Source organism: Echiichthys vipera, assembly GCF_963691815.1.
Source record: "Echiichthys vipera genome assembly, chromosome: 9".
NCBI lineage: Eukaryota > Metazoa > Chordata > Actinopteri > Perciformes > Trachinidae > Echiichthys > Echiichthys vipera.
The window spans coordinates 23,069,171-23,092,270 of record NC_139834.1 but is presented as its reverse complement, the minus strand read 5'-3'; the positions used below and the strand labels follow the sequence as shown (position 1 = coordinate 23,092,270).

Below are 23,100 nucleotides of genomic sequence, written 5' to 3'. Positions count from 1 at the left end.
ACCAAGTTCTTCACAGTGTACTATATCTGTAATAGCTTTAAATCTGAAATATTAAATATACCCTGTAATGAAACCTGTACGTTGTAGCACATTGCATAAGTTGTGTATATTGCTAATAATTGCTAATTATTGCTTGATAAGTACATCAATGTTTAGTATAAATTAACTGCTACAAGAGATTTTGCATGTTCCATAGAGCTGGAGCCACATGTTTTGGCCATGCACCACTGACTCAAGCGTCCTGCATTGAAAATCCATTTAAAAAGAAACCTTACACCTTTAAAAAAATAATTAAATTGAATGAAACACAACTGAAAACTTTTATATGTCAGATAAGTTTCTCATTTGCAAAAAATAATTCATCAATGAAATTCCAAGTTGTTTATAAAATACGTATTTTCTGTGTCTTTTCTTACTCAGGGTGGTGCTATCTCCATCCTGACGGCCTGTGAGAGGCCCGGTGATTTTGCTGGGGTGGTTCTGATAGCTCCGATGGTCCAGATGAACCCAGACTCGGCCACACCGTTCAAGGTACCACACAATCCCATGGCCGCTCATTCATGTCCCTGCTCCACTTTTGCTCTTGCTCTTCCTCTCCTCTCTCTTTCATAAGTGAGTCACACTTTTCATTCAAGTACTCGGTTAACCCACAAGTCATTTGTCTTACTCCACTCAGCCCTGCTGTGTGATGACTATGATGCTGACACCTTTTATGTTGTGTGTTTCAAGGGAAAGAATCAGTTTAAGTGCCACTTGAGCAGCATTAGCTGTCTCTTACTGGATCTCACAGAAACAAGAGAGTGTCCAACTGTCAAGGCCAAACACAGACAAAAACTGCATAGGAGAAGAAGAGAATTTTATTTTGTAATTATTAGCATTTTAACAAGAAATTATGTTTTTACATCCTGCACTACCATGAGAATCCAGTAAAAACACATTGCATGCAAACAGGTGAATTATACATTAGCCTATATGCTCAAAATATTCACGACTGTATCTCTTTGTAACAGTAGTCAGATGGTGAGAAAAAGATAATAGAGAGAGTTAGAAACATTCACCAGGGAGGTGTTGACGTGGGAAAATAAACTGAAAACTGTGCGTTTTGTTTCTTTTTTTGCTGTTTGCAGATTTTTCTGGCAAAGGTCCTTAACCACATGCTGCCCAGCATCTCTCTGGGCTCCATCGAATCCAAATGGATCTCACGGGACAAGAAGCAGGTGAGAGAAACGTGTCGGTGTGTGTTTAGGTGGGAGAGCTGTATCGTTACCTGTAATTTAAACATCAAGTGTGGGCGTTGCGGAAAATAGAATTTGCAAGGGCTCATGGGAGGGGGGGCTTGTTTTATGTGTAGGTGTGTGAAGTCATGCAGCAACTTCAGCTGGCAGCTTAAAACACACACGCAGGCACATCTTTGCACCTCTATTTGCACATATATTTGTCCCCGTGGATGTGTTATGTGGTTATTGTAGGGGTTGTTTGTGTAGCTACTTCATACTTGTGTTTATCCGTAAATACTGACACATCGACCATTCAGGAACAGTCCGTCATAACAAAAGAATCCCACATCCTGCTACTTCTAGTTCCTAGAGTCTGTTGGAGGAAGTAAAGTTTGTTGTTGATTTGTAGTTCAGCTTTGGATTTCACCCATTTCATCACCACCACAACACTGGATGGATGTATCATACATGATTGAGCCATATCAATCTGTAATGTCACTCTGCACAGTAACTCTTTTTACTTTCGTTCATGTGCTTTGGAATCAGCGATGGTGGAAAGATCCACATCTACCTTGCTTAAGTAGTATTTTGAATGAAGGTCTTTTACTGTGTACTTCCAACACTGGATATCTTCATACTCAACTATCTCTACCAGAGACATGCACTGCCAAGATGGCGACGAGAGACAGACAGAGCCATCAGTAGTCCATAGTTCATACAGTCCATGGGAGCAACATGCGCGTAGCTGTCGTAGATATTACGTCATGCAGACGCATAGATGAAGCTTTAAAGCATCATCTATCCAAGCCACTAGGATGCTCAGGAGACATTTCATGGCACAAATCACATAAACAAGCAAATATGGCCTGAAATAATAGCTTATTAACATTTTAACAACAACTTCTTTATACGTATATTTACTGTAACTTCACCTTTCCACTAAGAGATATAGCGTGGAGCTTTACAGTCCTGAAAACAGTTTAAAGATGATTTGTTTTATGTTATTTATTCCCTTTTTGTGATATGGCATTATAGAAGCAAATATTTCACCTTCAAGAATGCGTTTCTGAGTGTCACTGACTCCTTTGAGTTGCTGAACAGGTCGTGCTGTGTCACATCTCAGCTTACAGTCATTCATTATTTAAAGCAGCAGCGCATGTGACCCTGAGAGAAGCTGATTATGACTTATGGGAGAGCACGTACTGTAGGGAACTCTTACTCCCCCATCCATTTATTTTTGATTCTGCCAACTTTCATGGTTTTCTCATGGCCCTCTTTTTTCCAATGGAGGCACTTATTATTTTGATTTTCTTTCATAATTGAATTAAACTGTAAAGTTTATTGTGCTTAAAAATATGTAATGCCAAAATACAGTTTCTATGGTGAGATAAATGACAAATCAGAATCTGTCCTGCATCATGTTATAAACTTGAGTATCGTCTACTTTGTCCTATAACTCTTTTCTTTCTCTCTTCTGCCAGGTAGAGGCGTATGACGCTGATGAGATGAACTTCCACGGCGGCATGCGGGTGTCGTTCGGCGTGCAGCTGATGAACGCGGCGGCGCGTATCGAGAAGGAGATCCCATCCATCAACTGGCCCTTCCAGCTCCTGCACGGCGACGCCGATAAGCTCTGTGACATCAGAGGCTCCCAGATGATGTTTGAGAACGCTCCGAGCTCAGACAAGAAAATCAAGGTGGGGATCGGTTGTTCATGGTAAATTTTATGAAAATGATTTTGAAGAAAAATGCTTCTTTTTGTTTATTGTTCATCTCTATTTAAAATGCTTTTTCAACAGTGGCAGTGCATGGTACAATAAGGTCAAAGAAAACAAAATCACACATTGAACATTGACACAAACCCTTATCATGTAGCCACGGCTTCATTTGTCCTTACTGTTGCTTTTTTAAAAAACTCAACTTGTTACTTACAATACCAAAACATTAGGGAACAATGTATCACACCACTGCCTTCTGACATTCAAAAATCACACTTGTATTGGCTGAATAGGAGATTGCAACAGTTTGAAGGCAAAAAAGATTTCACATTTCTTTATGTATTTGACGGTGTGACTTAAATTGCTGACCCTGTTACATGCCATGTAGAGACTTTCCAGCTCTGATGTGTTCTGCTTTTTTTTTTTAATCATTCTCTGCAAACTATTTTCTGATCCAGGTATTGAAACCATGGAATTGCATTGGAAAATGAGGGATTGAGAGAGATGAGAGAAATTGAGATCAGCAGGACAAGAAAGGCGAGGCGAGCTTATACTGTACATTTGTTATGGAAATCAAAAGGCTTAACGGATTGGGTAAACTGCAACAAATAAGAAATAAATCGTAAGACGCTTAAAAAAAGTAAAGGATTTCCTTATGTTCACATACTGCATCTAGAGCTGCAGCAGGGTGCGTTCACTGACATGCACTCACAGACGCACCGCAGGCTGTTTGACCTCTCTAGATCCTTCCTCTTTGCAGAAGGCTGTGTATTTGTGAAGGAGGAAGTTCACATACTTTTTTTTAATCATGTGGTTAATCACATGAGGGAGGGAAAGTGAAACCGTAATGAGAGGCGAGAGAAGTCAAAAGAGTTAAGGGAGTTCCTGCTCACTTGTTATCTTTGCAGATGTTCTTCTTTTCTGTTCTACCAGGTGATGTTCACGAGGTGCAGGGACTGCTTTATCACATCAGAGAAAGGATTGCTGTACCAAATGTCAGAGCAAACAGTATCAGGAATTCTGTTTATCTTGCTAATAATAAAACAACATACAAAATTAACCAACAAAATATTTGAACAGCTTAAAAGGCGTAGTAAGAATAATAAACCCGTTTAATACTACCCCTTCTCTATTCTCAAACTTTGTCACATAGTGACTTACATTTTAAATCTATTTCATAATTTAAAGTTGAGACATTTTATCTCATCTCATCTCATCTTCAGCCGCTTATCCGGGGTCGGGTCGCAGGGGCAGCAGCTCTAGCAGGGGACCCCAAACTTCCCTTTCCCGGGCCACATTAACCAGCTCTAACTGGGGGATCCCGAGGCGTTCCAAAGCCAGTGTGGAGATATAATCTCTCCACCTAGTCATGGGTTTTCCCCGAGGCCTCCTCCCAGCTGGACGTGCCTGGAACATTCCCTAGGGAGGCGCCCAGGGGGCATCCTTCCTAGATGCCCGAACCACCTCAACTGGCTCCTTTCAACGCACTCCTTTCCTCACAGATGGCTGAACTTCTCACCCTATCTCTAAGGGAGACTCCAGCCACCCTCCTGAGAAACCCCATTTTGGCAGCTTGTACCCGCGACCTAGTTCTTTCGGTCATGAGACATTTGCCTAGACATTATTTTTTTTAGTACATATTTATAATTTGTGATTTAACTTTAGGTTTGACCCCTGACTGAAATTAGACTGCAGTTCATTTAAAAGAGGCCGTATACTAACATTTGTTATCAAAACGGCCTAGATTTTATATAACCCTATTGAGCTCAAATAAAGCCCTTTTGAACAGCTTTGTGGCTGTGTGCCTCCCATCTTTCTGAATCTCTCCCATTTCTCCTGTTCAGGTCTACGAGGGAGGCTACCACTCCCTTCACCACGACCTCCCAGAGGTGGCCGAGTCCGTGCTGAAGGAGGTGACCAGCTGGATCACAGAGCGCCTCCCTGCCTCCACATCGTCAAAACCACAAGGCTCCTAGAATCGGGACTTTGACAACCCGGTCAGCGCTCCAAGGGAACTGCCAACCCCATCCTGAGAGGCCTGCTCACTTCCAAGTAGTCTGCCAGGCATAACAATACTACTACTACACTCTTTAGTCTGGGAAATACATTTGGGTATACAGACTTACATTATTCCCTCAGTATATAACGATTACTGACTTTTTTCTCTGGGCACACACTGTATGAAACATAATATTTCCACCTCTCCTGTGTATCTATCTATCAGCCCAAATGACACTGGTTTAAATCGGGTGATGGGGTCAGAAACCACTTTTTATTCTCACACTCAGCGGCAGTGGTGCTCAAATTAAGCAAAGTCAAAGCTACAGTGTGGTGGGGTCCCATGTGCAATAATGAAGTTTCCTCCTCATTTATACAAACAAGACAGATCTTTTAAGAAGTAATGACAATGTAATACACTATTAATTTGCAAAGGCACATTTCCTTTTTGCTCGTCCACTTTTAACAGACAGGTCAGAGGTCAGGATCAGCTGACAACTAGGTCCTCACACTGCTTCACTGTTTTCACAGTGTCAGCTGATGTGTAATAGACAACAACAGGGGATAAAATACAGATTTTCAGTTAGACAGTTTTGTTAATGCGTGCTTGGAAGCAGTCTCTACTCCCGGTTAGGTTTGGTGGCTAAGGAGAAACTGTCATCTTCTCAGAAAGCATCTGCAAGCTCTCTTCAAAATCGTCTGCCTCCTCCCCGATTGCACAAAATGACCTAAAATACCACTTTTGACACTTCTAGACGCTGGAACTTGTACTGTAAGCACACGTGACTGTGTATATATAACAAATCCTCTCTTCTCCTGACTTCCTCCGCATGTCCCTCTTCTTTAGCCTGAAGACAGATGCTTAGCACTGACACACACATTACACAATCCTGAGGTGTAGTTGAAATCTGGTTCTAATAGTTCTATTTATTTCACATGTTTTAACAAATTAAGGGATTTGTGCGATGGATCCTGGCAAAATATTTCAAGTCTTGTATATTTTTAACTTCTATAAAGTAATATTTTTTATTTATTTTCCCAATAAAGCCAAAGGATTACTTTCCCACCACCTCCATTTAATGGTTGGTTGCCAATGGACACAATGACTTTCCATATAAAGTACTATACTTCTTTCAGTGAGTCTAATTAGGAGTGTAGGGACATGGAGAGGATGCAGATTGACCAGGTGAAGCTGCTCTGTCTATCTCTCCCTCTCTCTCTCTCTCTCTCTCTCTGCAGGTGGGAATTAGATCGAGAGGGCAAAGTTCAAAAGGTCTCCCTTCAATATGACCTTTGACCTTTAAGGTCACAGTTGATTTCACTGTTAGGGTGATTCTCAGCAGCTGTAACTTCATTAAGCTCAGACTGCAGACTAGGGCCCAGCTGGAAAACGAAAGGGACCCGTCGCTCTGTTACTGTGGACAAAAGAGTAGATCTCCTCTGTGCACACAGCAGCTGTCATTTGGTGAATACTTTAATCCAAATCACCTTTAAGTTATATGGATCATATATATATATGGATGTATGCATTTATTGCATGGGCAGCCACAGCGGGAATCCCTCAGAACAATGCTGTAGTCATCATTTTTGCGGGGAAACAGGATGTCCTCGAGAATCGATCCCAGATAGCAGGGAGTAAAAGTGACATGACCGAGAATTTCTGGCTTCAAAAACACAATTGAAGATTGTATGTGAATTCAGTTCAGTGTTATTTATGGTTTTAAATCATCACATAAGTCATCTCAGAACACTGTACATACAGAGTAAATCTAGACCTTACTGACCCAACAATTCCCAGATGAGAGACGGCGCTGAGGAAAACCTTCCTGGCAGAATTTTTAAATAGAAGAAAAAGAAAGGGGGTTGAAAGAAAGAGAGAGAGGAGAGAGAAACGACACATTTATGTTGTATATAATCAATACATTTATTTTAAACTAAATTCATCCCATTCATTTTCAGCAGCTTTGGTTAAATTGACTTTACAATGAAAAACTCAACACAAGATGGGAACTTAATAGACTAATATAAGTTTTTGTAGATTCAATTTATTTAAATCTGATTACTATTGGACAATCAAACTACTTAGTATTCCTGACAGTGTGGGATAGGCTTTGAAGCAGCTTTTTATATAGAAAATGTAATGGATTTCTTAAACAAATAATTACAATTTCAATACAAATGATTAAAAAGATAGAATTAATGCCTTCAAGCTCGTAACATGGAAAGTGTGGCTTAGGCTCTAGAATCATCTAAATACCATCTACAGTACAGTGCGTGTGGCTAATGTAGTAGCCAACATGTCCCCTTTTCTTTTCTACGTTTCCAAAGTATAAACCTATCACTTCTCAAAGTGTTCGCAGCAATGTGCAGTTCTTGAAGTCAGCCCTGGCTTCAAATAGAAACCGTAGCAATAATGTCACAGTGGCCTATGTTTTGGTAGCCATTAATTATAATGACAGATGGACCATTTTATATTGTCAGGTAGGCTGTAATTAGCAGGCATTGCTTCGCACACTAAGCTTTTTCCACTTAATTATTCATCATGAGAAGTTTCAGAAGCACGAGTCAAAACTTTTAAATTTGCATGTGGTTGTCCATCCCCAACATCAAACATGGAAAGGGACCAAACATTTTTGTGGCAGTTCAGACACACATCAATTGTCTACAATTGTTAGTTAAGACATCATGCAAGTCCTTTCAGAAATACTATAAAGCTCGACCGCGTCACCCAGGCTTTTAGGACCTTTCTCTTCTTTATCAGCCAGAGTTCAAAGGGACTCATGCAGAGTGTGTAGGGTAAGCACAGTGCGGTATCCACGGTGACCGTTACTCACGTGTAACCACGGCAGCAGGCCGGCGGCAAGGTAGAATTTTTTTCTTCCATTTTACATATGTAGTAACCATGGTGATTACTACAAGACTCATAGAATGAGATGAATTTCTGGCTTCATGTTTGCCCTGTCTCCTTTTCTTTCTTTCTTTCTATTTCCTCACTCTGTCTCTCCCTATTTCACCCCATGTCACCCTGTTTCACCATCTTTTTTTTTTGAGTTGCTGTGGTGACCAGCCTTCTTTGTTCTGTCCATCATAGAGCCCCTTGTTCTACTGCTTATTCAAACATCTTGTACTGTCAGCCACCCACACTGTCCCTAGTGGTCAATTACCAGAACAGCAACAGGTTACATTACATTTGTAATGCTTCCTTTCATGCTCCCCTCAGCTCAATGCATGTATCATGAATAGCTTCAGGGACGCAAAAATTGGACATTTCTTTATGTATTTGACGGTGTGACTTAAATTGCTTACATGCCATGTAGAGACTTTCCAGCTCTGATGTCTTCTGCTTTTTTTTTTAATCATTCTCTGCAAACTATTTTCTGATCCAGGTATTGAAACCATGGAATTGCATTGGAAAATGAGAGATTGAGAGAGATGAGAGAAATTGAGATCAGCAGGACAAGAAAGGCAAGGCGAGCTTATACTGTACATTTGTTATGGAAATCAAAAGGCTTAACGGATGGGGTAAACTGCAACAAATAAGAAATAAATCGTAAGACGCTTAAAAGAAGTAAAGGATTGAAAAAAAAATAGAAGGAAGAAGGGAATTAGGGACACATCCTCTTCTCTGCTTTCTCAGGCATCAGAACACATTTTGCCAGAACGATTATCAGGTTACATTGCAGTGGGTGCAGACATAGATTGAGATGTATTCTTCGGCCCCAGTGGGAGTCAGACCCTTAACCCCAACCTCATATCACAAGCACTTCAAACACAATCTACTCCTGATTGGGCCACAGCAGGCACAGCATGTGCACACACACACACACACACACACACACACACACTCAAAGGCTGCTGCATAATGGATTCACGACGAAGCATCCAATGTAACAGTACATTTTGAAAGCTCTACCTGTCAGACTACACAAGTGCATATTACTGAGAGTGAGTGAAAGGAGAAGAGAGAGTAAAAGAGAGGATAGAAGCTGTCAGTAACCATGGCAGCCCCCCCATGTGATACACATGTTTCTTGTTAGTGGTGCAGGATGTAAAGCAGATGTTGCAGCGCTTTCAGAGCATGCTTGTCCATTTTGCTGCTCCGAGGATTCCCTTTTGTGTGAGCGTTGAGATAAGAGAGCATACAAGTACGCTCATCAGCTCACAGTGAATAATAAGAGCAATAATGAGAGCTGCACACACTCACTGAATTCCAATCAGGCTGATTTGCTGTTTTTACTCAAAACACACTATTTCCATTTTTGCAAATAATTATTTCTTAAGGCCAAAATGTTTCTGCTTTCCTGAAAAAGTGGTGGACGCAGGTCTATAAGTGAAATTAAGGAAGAATCTGACACTTTTTCATCTCTCTTAAAGGTGTGTAACCCCTGGCCTGACCCTTGTTCTGTAAGCCTCCCTTATCCATGCCAATATCCTTTTCTACTGGCTTGTATACTTATACAGGTATGAATTGTAAACACATTTGCCATACTGAGAGATAGCCACGTACAGATGCATTGCTCTGTTAATGTCATAATCCACTTGACTGTTAATATCCTTTTTTATTGAGGACAAGATCCATGTTGGGTAAGGGAGAGGAAACAACGAAGACAGGAAGCTGCTGAATTTAATTGGGCTGCAGCTTTACAAAGCAAAATTCAATTTGCCTGCTGGTGTGGTAAAGGGGCTGTTGTTTTGTTTTTTATCTCGACTTTATGACTGTTTCTAAGAAAAGAGCTGCTACATATGGTGGAGGACTAAGGGACACAGGTCAGTCTTTCTGTAATTTTATGAGATTAAAGTGCACTGGAAAGTCCAGAGATTGCATGGATGAAGTCTAGCATCAGTATCAGTGCTCAAGTGGACAGCAAGAATTCAGGAGGTCTTCTCCAAAATGCTGTAAATACATGAACACCATGGAACACCATACGTTCATCATCATCATCATGTCTGTAAAATATAAATGATCAGGATGGTTAAAGGTATAATATGTAATATTATCCTAAAAAAGAATGTATAAACTAAAACAACAGGGACGTTGAGCAGCTCTCTGATTCCCAGTCCCGCTTCATCTTGCCCCTCCCCCTCAGCGTCAGATACTTACACACAGGGCACAAGACAGTGTGTGTTTTTCCAAAACATAGACACAGTGAAACCCTGCATTCACTCATAATCCGACAATAGGGCACCTTCCAGCAGCTTTGTGCAGAGGTGTTATTTGTGATATTTTGAACATAACCGCCATGAAACAATCAGAAAATACCATTTTATTCCTCTTAGTTACTGGTCTTCTGTGAACGGCGCTCACTCTCTTCACTAACTCTCTAGCTTGCTTGACCATCGCAGCTTTCTCTCTCTCTCTCTCTCTCCCTCTCTCTCTCTCTCTCTCTCTCTCTCTCTCTCTCTCTCTCTCTCTGGCCTTAAGTAACAGTAAGCGATACTTATTACATATTATACCTTTAAACTGTCATCATCTCTTCCCCTGAGAACTTCAGTTAAACACAAGCCTGCACTAGCATGTTGGAATAAAACCCTCATTTAAATCATGCTTTTTTGATCAACAGAGTTGATTGATTTGGTATATTTCTAGTGGCCAGGCTGCTTGATTACTGAACATAATTGTAATACACTGTATAACAGCATAGCATTGTCAACAACACTTTATGGAAATATAAAAATCAAGTCCCGAGTGTATTTTACAAATCTTTTATTTATCTTCTCCAGAGTATTTATAGGAATTCATTTTATGTAAACTATATATATTGATTACACATCATGACAAGGCACTTTTGATACCATAAAGCAGTTATACTGTGTAACTTTTACTGTTGATGCTCAGCTACATGAAGCTCCATAATACTTTTTGAGATGGAAACTGGTTCAAGGTTGTATGTATGTACAGTCAGCAATCTCAATAATGTATGACAATGTTTCTGATATTATTTTGCATAGAGAGTATTTTACTACTGTGTATTGAAGTCAACGTTGTGTTGAACAAAATTCAAGTCTTTGTGCAGTTTGTCAAAAGAACTATAAATGTTTGAACCATCTGATATCAAAATGTTTTTACTTTGTAACAAGATCTTAACAACAGGGTGTTATTGCTCCAGGTTTGGGAACATCTTGTACTGATTTCCCAAAATTGCGTTTCAGGAACTTAACTTTGAGGTATTTCCTCCTAAAAATGAAATGGACATGAGTGATGATGACAGATGAAAGACAATTCGGTCAAAATATGTCTGAGGTATCAGGTTTTCTCTCAACAGCAGCAAGTTTTTTGGAAATATAAACATTCCACACAATATAAGAACTTAGTATTGTGTATTGTGCGTCTATTTTTGAATTGTGGTCTAGTGTTTTTTTGTGCCTTATAAATATGACGCCTATGTATCTGTGTGTTTGTACATATGTGTCCATGAGTGTGTGTGTGTGTGTGTGTGTATTTTGATAATGATAAACTGTACAGAGCTGCATTAAGCAGATCAGTTTCTATGTTACTCTGGTTGTCACATCTGTTTCTGTTTCAGTAATTGTGTCTGTCTGCTTGTCTTCCTCGTGTCTGTCTCTTTCTGTTATGTCTGTCTGAATTTCTGGCCAGTAAGGGATCTAAGCAGATTCGGGTCAGAAACAGTTTACAGTTCATAAATACCTCCCAGCTCCTTTAAACACCTGCTTTGTTTTAGTCTGCCTAAAGACACCCCCATTATGAAGAAGCACAATACTTTACATTAAAGATAAGGCATTTGCCCTCCTCGGGTTACTATAATGATTGTAACATTTGGAACTTATCAGCGTTTCCCACGGCTATCCAACAGGAAACAGAAATGACAATAACACAAGGATTTGTAATACAACAAGAACCAGATGTCATTGAATCCATCGGGACTGTCCTGTATTTAATGATTTTGTTATTCATCCTTGTCCTTATTTGTACACGTTGGGAGGCTGTTGTAAAAATGAAAAAAACATTTCCAACTTTAAGCCAATGTAGGGTTGAATGAACATGAGACATCGATATGTTAGATAACTTTTTTGGACCACCCTTGAAACGCAGAAGGTTGAATCTATGATTTCGATTTAATACAAGCACAAATACATATACACTGTTATAATAACGTAGCACTTAAATATTCACAGTTGGCTTCTGTATCTTTGGCAGGACTGGAGACATACTTTAAAATGGTTTATCATCACTTATCCTTGCAGTCACTCTGGACTTCCGTCGGGTGGCACAATATCCATGAACAAACAAATACTTCTGGCCGTATTTACTAGTGGTAAGGATCTATATCATAATTGTCTCGGAGAGGGCTGAAGCCGAAACCTTGGACATGTAATGCAAAAATGAGGAAGATGAAGTGTGAATTGCAAAAAATAAAATGATACTCTTACCATCGAGACTTTTTTCATGATATTATGGGAAAACGATGAAAATCAAACTCTATGATCATGTTGGAGTCTGCGCTTATAGACAGCACATCATGGACCAAATAACATTCTGCTGAAGCATCACTTTCTTGAGTCTTCCTTGTAAAGCATGTGTTGTTTATTTTATACTTGATGATGCTTTATTTGAATAGGCCAGTGCTAATATTCTCTACTATCAACTCCACTTTTGTTTTCTACAGCTGTAAAGACAGTATACCCCTAAATTCATATAACACTTATAAAAAAAAATTTGCTGATGCATCTCATTCACTTTACAATAAGTTAAGTATCAAGTGTGACAAGATATTGTATATGAAATGTAATAATGAAAGTACTTCTGAATCACTGAAAGTCATACTTCTTACTATAATGTTCATGATGTCCATACTCTCTTACAGAATAAAGTATATGACTGTTTAACTGTGCAGCCTGGCTTGAAATCTTTCACAGCTTCTCTTCATATTGGGTTCAGTGTGAAGCTAAATGTTTCATATTGTTTCATACTTCAGTTTTTATTTCATACAAGTATATTTGGACAATGTTGTGAACCCTTTATGAGAAGGAAAAAGCATCATGGGTGTGAAACTTTTGCTTCTAGCCTCTTATTGTGTTTTTCACCATAATTCCAAGCACATATTTATGTAATCATTGTTGGTAAAGTTAGAGGAAATGTTTAATATTGGCATAGTTTTTGGGAAGTCATTGGATGCAGACCAGCTAGTGAATGATTCCCCTCCCACTGCGGGTAAAAGGAAGTTTGAAATGTTCATTTTCATGCAGTAATGGATACAGTAGGGTGAAGTGGAGTGTGACACACACATATGCCTGTCCACCTGGTTTCTGTGGTGTTTCATGCGCTAAACTCAAGAACCATGCAGGATAACATTACCCAGATGGTTCTAATTGTTCAAGAAGATGACTCGGTTGTTGAGATTAAAAAGCACACATCACATCAGCCAGTAGGTGGTGGTATCACATCACAAAATTATTTTCAGACAGCCTCAGTTGTATGAATGTAGTGCTACCCTTTGGTGCACACACACCCAAGGCATGAATGAATCGAGGATTTGGCTGCAGATCAATTCAGAGATTCTATATTTTATGTGATTCTGAGACGAAATTGATCAATCTTAGGGTCTTATTCTTGTACAAACACTGAGGTCTTAGTGTAATGAAATCCTACTATACTTAGGGCCAACTCATTATGTTTCCAAAGCGCTGATTTTTCCTCCATCACTTATCATGTTACTAAGCCTGAAAAGTGCTTTTTTGTTATCTTTTTAAAAATCTAACCTCCAGGAATAAGACTGTAGAGTCATTTCAGATTATTTCATGAGTCATCACCGCTTTTATTTGACTCCATACATCGAAATGTGTTTGCAAGGATGAGGCACAGCAAAGAATTAATTGCAACAAGGTTCAGAAGCCAAAAGATCACTGCAAGCATGTGGTACAGTAGGCTACACATCAACACTCTTCTCTCCTCCTCCTCATTCATCCTCATGACAACTCCTGATAACGACTATAGAGAAAAAAAGTGTACATCAGCAGTCCAAGATGGAGATGTTTGGAGAAGATACACACACACAGCACACACACTTCCACCTATACACTATCTTTTACGTTCGTTTCCCATTCTCCCTCCAGTCTTCTTTGCCCCATTTTCTCTCTCCTTCCCATTCTCTCTCTAAAAAGGTTAGCAGCTCTCCTTGATACATTTTTGGAGATTGCTGGATTCACATTAGCAGAACCTCCCAAAGGATGTGTCTTCTAGGAAAACCAAGTCGAGAATCCTGACTGTACATGTGAATATTCTGTTACTTTCACTATAGATTGTACTGTCGCTTGTTCATGTTCCCGTGGGTCCAGGGGGAAATCTTTCCACAGAAAATTTCACTCCCATGGGGGATACACAGGGCAAACACATACAGCACATACAGCTGTGATTAAATGAGAACAGTAAGGTTCCCAAGCAAATTGTTTTTGGCAGTGTAATCAACCTCCATCATCTACCCTGTGAGACTGAGAAATGTCATACTGATTATGTGGTTTATTTTGAGGGGATTCATTTGTTTTTGATGTAAAGCACAGTTGGGTTTTGGTTGCAAACTCTGTGTAAACATCTTTAAAGAAGAAATCTTGAGAGAATGTCTAAAGTTTTTTCTCCCAGCAGAGGGAGCCTGGAGGTCTATTTTTCTCCGTTTGTTGAAAACAAGCCCTAAGCCAATCAGAAACCGGTTTGAGGAATTAAATCCGGGCTCCCTGTGGCCATGGCAACGGCTTTACCTCTGTGACAGCTGAGGAATGGAAATGGAAGAGAGGAGATGCTACACGGACTGTGGTGGTGCTAAGCAAACCTCTCAGAATAGACACCTGTAGATGCACCCTCAGTGACCCTGCTCCGGTTCAATTAGCTCATTTCCACGGGGGAAAACTGAATGTCGACCTGGATTCAGACAAAGTAAAAAGCAGAAAGAATGGAAGAGGAAACAAGACTCATCCGAAGAAATGCACCGAGGCTGTGTGTACAAAAAAAGAAAGAAAAACAGAACTGATGGATTTACTCAGATAAAATGCAATCTAGATGGTTACATGAAGATTTGATATGTGCATTCAGGAGATAGGAGCACAGTGGGCTGTCATATCTAAACAGACCCACAAAGTCTGGAAGGAAGGATAGATGGATGGTGAGTTAGAGAAGGGAATGAGCAAGAGATGAGTGCAATACCAGATAAGATTTAGGTAGGCTTTTCAAGAATGGCATTATCTTGCAGACTTTCAGCTGCACCAAGGTGTGTGATCAATACGAGTTACTGATTAAGTCAAAGCACACTTAATAAACAACAATTGTGCAACAAAGTTGAGCAGTTTCCAGAACCAGGCACGATGGCTATTACTTTTTTACATGGTCTAAATATTTCTAGAGCTCTCTTCCAAATTGGCAAGGCCACTTCTGTGGTAGTGGTCCTATTCTGAGTGAACAAGTATGGATCTGCCTTCGACACCGCCTCTACTTACATGATAATAATCTGATTGGCTGGGGTATTCTAAACCCGCATTCTGATTGGCCGTGCTTTCTGTCAATCAATGTCAAACACTTTCTGCTGCTCACTCAGCCACGCCTGCTCACGCTTACTAGAGGAGCAGCGGTTCATTCGTGCGTGCAGAGCCGGGAGGAAGGAAGTGTGTGTTCAGTTCAGTTTTTGCAGACTTCTCCTGTTGTGATTAGCCATCACACTGTTGGAATAACGTGAATAAAAGGTTTTTTTCGGTACTTTGGGTTGTACGAAACGGTAGTGTGGCGCAACGCCATTGAACACTAAGTTTAGGATTTGTTACCCGACTGCAGCCGCTGACCACTTGTGTCTTGAGGAGTTGAGTGGTTAAATGAAAACGGGCAGTTGCTAACACCTGAGCCAGCTAGTCAGCTCTCACTGCCACAGCAAGTCCCACCCTCATCGAGTGCGTGGACGTCGTAAGAGGCTGCAGCGGTGAAGTAGAGTGCTTTTTTCCTCTCAACTTAGCCAGCATCGCTACAGCTGGCTGGCAACGCTAAAATAGCTCTCTTAGACGTTAGCTACGCGACGCCAACGTAATAATTGTTGGCTTTAAAGGTCGGGCAAGTGTCTTCTGTGGAGGGATACGGTCGCTACACTGGCAAAGAGACTGGCTAAAGCGAAGAGACGCATAAGAGAGAACAAGGAAGACGCCGAGAAGGAGGGGACTGGCTAGTTTAGCCGGGGAGACACTATCTACCGTAAGTGACACACAGTTGGCGACGTTAAGCTAGCTTCACCAACGGCTTACCGACCCTGTACAACTGTGCTTTCATGGCAACGTTTATCCGTCCAGCCTGTGGCTTAACGCTGCCTTATACTGTACTACGTTAAAGCGTAAGCTAACGGTCACGTTAAAGGCTTCCTTGAAGGTGGCACATTTGCTAGCAAGATAGCTAATGCCTGAAGGGTTGAAAGTGAGACTGCGTTTGAATCACAACTCCCGTAGGTTTGCTGCAGGCATTGCTTGTTGAATAGGTAACGTTAAGTCTAGTTAAGTCTATATGTGGATTGAACAGCGTAGTAAACCAGTTGTCCATGAGTATTAGCTCATTAGCTACTTTGCTAGCTAGTTGCAACCGGCCACCCACCCCGAGTTGACAGTTCAGTTTCCGACGATGCTAAGTAGTATGATAGTACTGAAACCCAGTGAATGTCACTGGTTATCAGTTTCCCCCTGTGGCAAATGTTTTAGGCTCATATCTGTTCGGTGCAGCTGAGGGAACTGTGTTGCTTGGCTCAACCCTAGATAAAGTGCCCTCTCAGTGACAATGTCACGGCAACACTTCATGTACGTCACTACATACGCTTTTAAATGCTAGTGTAGTGTCTTTTCAGCTGTGAAACCTGATTGTTATTTCTTCAGTTAACCTTGCCCAAGCCAAATAGGTCCCAATACATTCCAGTTGCCATGCAGAACTGTCATCAGCCACTTAACATTCACAGGCCACACAGGGCACACAGTGTACTGGCATAGGCATAGTCAAAGTCAGCTATTTTAATAAACAATTAAGCATTCATAAACCATATCACAACCCAGTACTCAACCATAAGTACAACTCTGTAGCAAAACTAATTATGTCCAATTTGATCTCCTCCTGTTGATAGATAGCAAACGCCGCCACCGAGCCACACACAGCCATGAGTATTGAGATACCGGTGGGGTTGACAGAACTGCTGCAGGGCTACACTGTGGAGGTGCTGAGACAAAGGCCGTCAGACCTGGTGGATTTTGCTGTACAGTACTTCACTCGTTTGCGGGACACCAGAAGCCAGGATGGGTCCAGTGCCGGTGGAAAGACAGGGAAAGGGGTGATGTTTGATGGTGAGCCGATGCAAACAGAGTCCAACGGAGATGATGACGAAGATGACGATTCAGACTTTGAGCGTAAGTCGATGTCTTGTTGTTATGACTGTTACCTGTTGCGTTACACACATCTGTGTGAGGGATATGTGACAGAATGAAATAGAGTGTATATGTGGGGGTTGGGGAGTGAAAGAGAAAGTAAAGGAAAAGCTTCAAGCTTCACCTTTACTTACTTCTTCACCTTCATTGATGTGGTCAGAATCTTTCTGATTTCCTACTAAGAGACCAATTACTCCAAGTGTATGAGGCCTGGTATATTTGCATGCACATACTTGCACCTAGAAAATCATATTGAACGGACAGAGCATCAAGGGCCCTCATCTGCCACTCATCTGATCTAGGTCTTCTCCATTGTCATTAGGTAAAACCCCTTTCACACATGCACTGCAAACCTAAAATTATCTGGACATTACCTGGCGAGGCATTCTGAATCATATTTTCATGATAAAATGTGGCTTTTCTCAGCAACATTATACACATTTGAATTTAAGAGTTCATGAACTGTATAACATTTGCTTTGTAGCTCTAACTATCTAGGTCCCACACAATACGTTACCTTCGGCAGAAGTAATGCCATGCCTCTTTCCCATCTCTCCCCTGTGTCTGTCAGACTGGCAGAAGATGTAAGCTGCTCCATAGCTCAGCTCTCCTCTGTGCTGCTGAGAGCAGCGTGGCCTAGATCACATCACTATGCTGTGGAGTCAGGCACTCTTACTTTGTGAATGGAGGTTCTCTTTTCTCAATGACTAAGTTTACTTGCACCTTAATATTTCCCTATTATACTGAATATGACAACATTCCCAATTTGATACAGGTCATGTATGTACACAGCGTATTACATTTGGATATTCCGAATAATTCCTTTCTCTGAATTTAGAATTCTCCAACTAAGACTTGGAATATACTGATATTATTTGGGTTTTACACCAAGTCCTAACAGCAAGTGACAAGAGTTAGGGGCAGCGACAAAATAAGCTTGATTGGAGTTTTTCTATTGGAATACCCTAACCTGCCGCGAGCTGCGTACAGTGAAGCGCAGCACTGTGAAGAACCATGATGCTACGTGACGTACGAGTTGAATTTTTTTATTGGAAGCTGTGTTTCTATTAATTTCTGTTGCTCGCGTTGGAATGGCTCATTAATTAAGTTAAGATTAGGGATGCTCTGGGTGGGAAAACAATCCCTAATGCTTATGGGGAGTCAACTTGTGTGTGGCAACTCTGTAGATTTCAGGGGGCTGACATTTTCTTTTACGGTAAACAAGCCACACATGACCACAGCACTCTTTGACCTCTTAGGTCATTCCAGCATTGTGTCTGGTAGCTTTTTCTCTACAGCTGCAGTAGCAGCATATCCTAGCGGACTGTTGTCCAAGGCTACATCCACACTACTATGTTTTCATTCAAAAACTGTATTTCAAAACAAAAGTGATATCTGTCCACACAAGTGCTTTAGCTCAATATATGAAATCATTTTTGTCAATATTAACATGCCTGAAAATGCATATCACGTCCAAACGCTTATACTGGGCATGCATGTGATGGTGTAGAGAGGAAGCAGATTTGTCTAACGATACTCTGTGGTTGAAAATCATGGATGTATAGGTATTCAGAAAGTACTTGGGAGGAAGAACGGCAATGGTGAAAAGTAAGACCTGAGATGTTTTTGCTTGGACCAATAATGAGTAGGAACTGTTACTGAAAATAACAAGAGTATGAGGCGGTAACAGTGGTAGAAAACAAAGATTAGGAATTGTTCTAAAGCAACTACGGCACCATATAAGAGCTGAACCGGCAACATTATCCATCGGTGGAGTAAGCAATGGCAAAGGGAAAGCAGGACCCACACAAGAAAAATGAAATCAAAAAAGATCAAAATAAGACAGCCCGACGTGGGTATCTGTGTCATCTTCTCCAAAAGTCTCTGTTTCTGCCCGTTCAGATGTACGCGATAGTCATTCTTAAGACTTATACAGCGAAATCAGTACCTGTGATTAGTAATAATGCCTATTTATGTTACGTCTGCTCTTTGTGTTGCTATGGTTGTTGTACACCATCGAAATAGAATGGTAGAACGGACATTCCCTTTCAAATCAACATAAAAGTATGGTCAGAGCAGATTTTATGACAAAATGCTCATGGAAACCCTACAGCTTAAAGATGTCACTCATAATTCCACATGGCATCGAATCACAAGGACGCGTCGAGGCAATGATACTACTACTAATGATACTGTGTCCAGATAGCGTTTTTATCTGGCAGGGCACTGGAGAGCACTTGTGGAAGAAAGTAAGGCTTTCCAAGCACTGCCAGTGGGTTTTGGAGTTGACTACACGTCTTACAAAAAACATAAAACCGTACGGTGATAGCACAACACTCACCAGTGACATCCAGTGTCCGATTGATCTGAAAAATGGGCTTTTCTGACTTTTTTGTTATAGTTTCCTGAACATGAGTGACAGTGACGATACCAGCACTTTTCTGAAAAGTTCTGAGATTTTCAACTCGAAACACTTGGCTGCATACGCTTTCTCTTCATTGGAAACAAAAAAAAGATGCTGGTCCTAAAAAAAAAGGCTATGTGTACAGCAGTGGCAGCTGCTGGTCTTTCAAGGGGGGGGAAGCTATTTTTTCCGGCCTACATCATAAATGCATTTGTTTATTTATATGTAAATTCTACCCTTTGTTCCTTTTCAAGAAAATGATCTGTGACCTGGTCGTACCAACTAGGCGTCTTTTTCAGGGACTTGACCGGTGTCTTCTCAATGGCCAGCAGAGCTAGGCTGCCAAAACGGCCTTGGCCCAGCTGGAGCTGCTGCGCTAGGCTACTGTGAAGTGAGACCGCCTGTGAGTGTGAGTGATCGTGACTGGGGTGAAGCTCCGCAGCTGCCGTTGCTCGGTGGGGAAAGAAACCTCAGAGTGAAAGAACACAGTCACCAAGCACAACGCTAGTCATTTTTAACAAAGACTAATGACAGGATTTCACACTGCTTTATGTGTTTGAAAGTCTAAATGCTTCTAAATTATGATTATGGCTCGCACAATTTCTCTCCTGCCAGTATCATTGGCAGATATAAAGCCCTGGAGGATTGTAAGTCCTAGTTGCTAGGTAAAAAAATTGAATTCATCAGACTTTTTTACTTCGACTCGGGTAGCTTTTAAACCTTAGTTCTAATTTACTGCTGTTGCTTTTATAGGTAAACCATATTTATCATGCCCCATACGTAAATGTTCATCTCTACTGAACCAGTATTGTCCAACCTTGGAGATTGGTACAAGATGGCTCAGGGTAAAGGGGTTATTACAGTTTCTGTTTCTATGCTCACACAAGTGGGGTTTGGCTGCTGTCAAACAGCTGTGACCTCAACTGAGAGAGCAGTGTGCATAGTCCTGCACATGTGTGTGTGTGTATGTGCAGGCAAACAGATGTGTTATGACTTGGATTCACGCCCGTTCAAATTCCAGCCTGGTGACGCCATGAAACAATTCTTCCTAGTACGTTATGATTAGCGATCAGTTGTTAAGAATTTTCCTCACCTCATCCAGTGGGGCAATAAAGGAAAGGGAGCTGACATTGTTATGCCTTAGGGAGTAGCTTTTGACTGGATGCTGTAGGTCACACACATGACACCCATGACAGCAGATTATCCAGCCAGGCTTGTGTACACCACCCCCAGGGGAAATGCATTTCTGATGGGAACAACATAGGCCTGTATAATGAAAGACATCATGTGCTCCTGCCTGACCACTTTATAGCCCATAGGTATAAAGAGTACTGTAGTGCTGCTAGTTCAACAGCACATGCTCCAAATCAGTCTGGTCTTGTGAAGAAAACACCAAAATAACTTTTTAAACTTGGCATTGCAAAACAGGGATGGATATTCTTAGTTATTCCCCCAGATGACACATACTCACCTGGTTGTATTAGTTTGAATTGCTGGTACACTGAACAATCTACAGATAAGACATTACAGTCACATTATTAGGAGCACTAATGCTTGAATACAAAAGGAATATATCTGTATGCTACTAGAAGCAAATTGTACTGACAAAATGCAATCAGATTTATGGGTTGTCCTAGTGACCTCAGGCATTAAGACACTGACTGAATTTGAGTCCCAATATGAAGCACATTCTCCGAGGCCTGACTTTGCTTCACTCTTTAGAAAGTAATCTTTTCACTTTTAGACCACAGCTCATTCAAACATAATGCTGCTTTTATGAAGCACCAGAAGTAGGCCAATGACTCATTTTGGGTTTTGACCTCTTTATTCAGAAATATGGCCATTGTGAATTATTGTATTGAGCTAAGAGAAGGCATAGAACAGCTCTAGCTTTAGGTGAAATGCCAGCTAGTAACATAGACATGATCAGTATCCAATGTGAAAAAATATCTCAACCCTTTTTTTGTTTTTTCTTTTATTAGGCTACTTACAGTTACAGTGATTCACCAGTGTGCTCTTAACCTTTTGTTTGCACTGCAGGAAATCATTGTGTATGAGTGTGCCGGCTTAACGTCTGAAATGTAAATTAGAGTTCGATAGCTGGTAATGTATTCCCATGGACAGTACAATATACTCCTAAAACATGATGTCCTATTTTACATGCTTTGTTTTACAAACTCCTGCTGCCTTAATCCACAGCAGGATCACTACACAGGTCTAAGCTGCTTAACAAAAGGAGATATTGTTTTGGATACAAACTGTTGTACCTCCATCATGTAGCTAATGATGTTGGGTCAAATATTTTTCAGTAACCCTTTCTGTGTTGAGGCTGGCATTTAGTTAAGAAATGGTGTGTTGATGGCTGAACGAAACCTTTAATTCAGAGCTGCTGTTGTGGATTTATTATTATTTAAGTTTAAGAATCACTGTAGTCGCATTAGAAGTGAGCACTCAAGATTTGGATCACCTGCTGTCTTCTTTAAATTGACGTACTTAGTGAATCCAGGTGAACTGTGTGATCTACTCCGTATTCACTTGAGTTACAAAGGGCAGTGGTAGATGTCTCCCTAATATGTGCATGTTTTTTTCTTTTACCTTTAGCTGTCTTGTGTCAGTCTGGCAGTGTGTGCTCAGCGAGAGAAACAGAAGGGAGATGAATGGATGCCTCTGTGACAGAAATAAGTGGTGCTTTTTATTAAAAGATGGATGGAGGGACAGATGAGTCCCAGGGATGGTAATAGAAAAGAATTAAATGTGTTTTCATAGGAGAGACAGCAGGGATAAAGCAGATGCTATATGAAAAAAAATGATGAAGGGAGGAGAGGGGCTAAGAGTCTTGGGGGAAAAAAAATCACCTCCTGCTAACGCAACAGAAAATAGCACAGCCTGGTTGCTAGATGACCTCACCTGGATACTTACCAGGCTTCATCCTGGACAGTGCATTTTTCCCCAGAGATTAATATAAGATAGATGGGAAATTTTAGCTAACTTTATTTATTAAGGATCTATAAAAGATTTACCTCCAAAATCCTGTTTTCAGTTTGGGCGAGTGTTTCTTCTTCCTGAAAATCCCAAGTCAGTGTTTTCAAAATCCTGCCTAGGTGTGTTTATTATGTGATCATTGTGTATGCGATTAAGTGAGTACACTTGAAATTTGCCACCTTTCTTAGCAGGGCGTCTGGAAGCCCTGGAGAAAAATGTCAGATTAAAAAACAAGGTTGAAGGCCTTATATGATCTAAAATTATGACTGGGCAATGTATCAATGTATTATCAGAGACCAGCTATTATCTCAATTTGGACATGTAACATTATGTTGCCCTTTTAAGATTTTAAAGTCTTCTTTCATGTAATGGTAGATGTATTTGGAGTAAATTC

General features: G+C 40.7%; 2 protein-coding genes across 3 annotated transcripts in view; both read left to right on the top strand.

Annotated features, from left to right (window-relative positions):
• The window catches only part of mgll (monoglyceride lipase), a 41,609-nt gene extending 28,871 nt beyond the window's left edge, over positions 1-12,738 (top strand). For both annotated transcript variants that reach the window (XM_083920346.1, XM_083920345.1), the window contains 4 exons: positions 421-531; positions 1,128-1,217; positions 2,699-2,914; positions 4,780-12,738. In XM_083920346.1, coding sequence (XP_083776472.1) covers positions 421-531; positions 1,128-1,217; positions 2,699-2,914; positions 4,780-4,911 — 549 coding nt within the window. In that variant the 3' untranslated portion in view covers positions 4,912-12,738. The remainder of the gene's footprint in view (positions 1-420; positions 532-1,127; positions 1,218-2,698; positions 2,915-4,779) is intronic.
• Positions 12,739-15,536: 2,798 nt separating this feature from the next.
• Positions 15,537-23,100, top strand: part of prkar2aa (protein kinase, cAMP-dependent, regulatory, type II, alpha A) — a 50,432-nt gene continuing 42,868 nt past the window's right edge. Inside the window, exons 1-2 of the mRNA XM_083920830.1 lie at positions 15,537-16,115; positions 17,023-17,302. Coding sequence (XP_083776956.1) covers positions 17,056-17,302 — 247 coding nt within the window. The 5' untranslated portion in view covers positions 15,537-16,115; positions 17,023-17,055. The remainder of the gene's footprint in view (positions 16,116-17,022; positions 17,303-23,100) is intronic.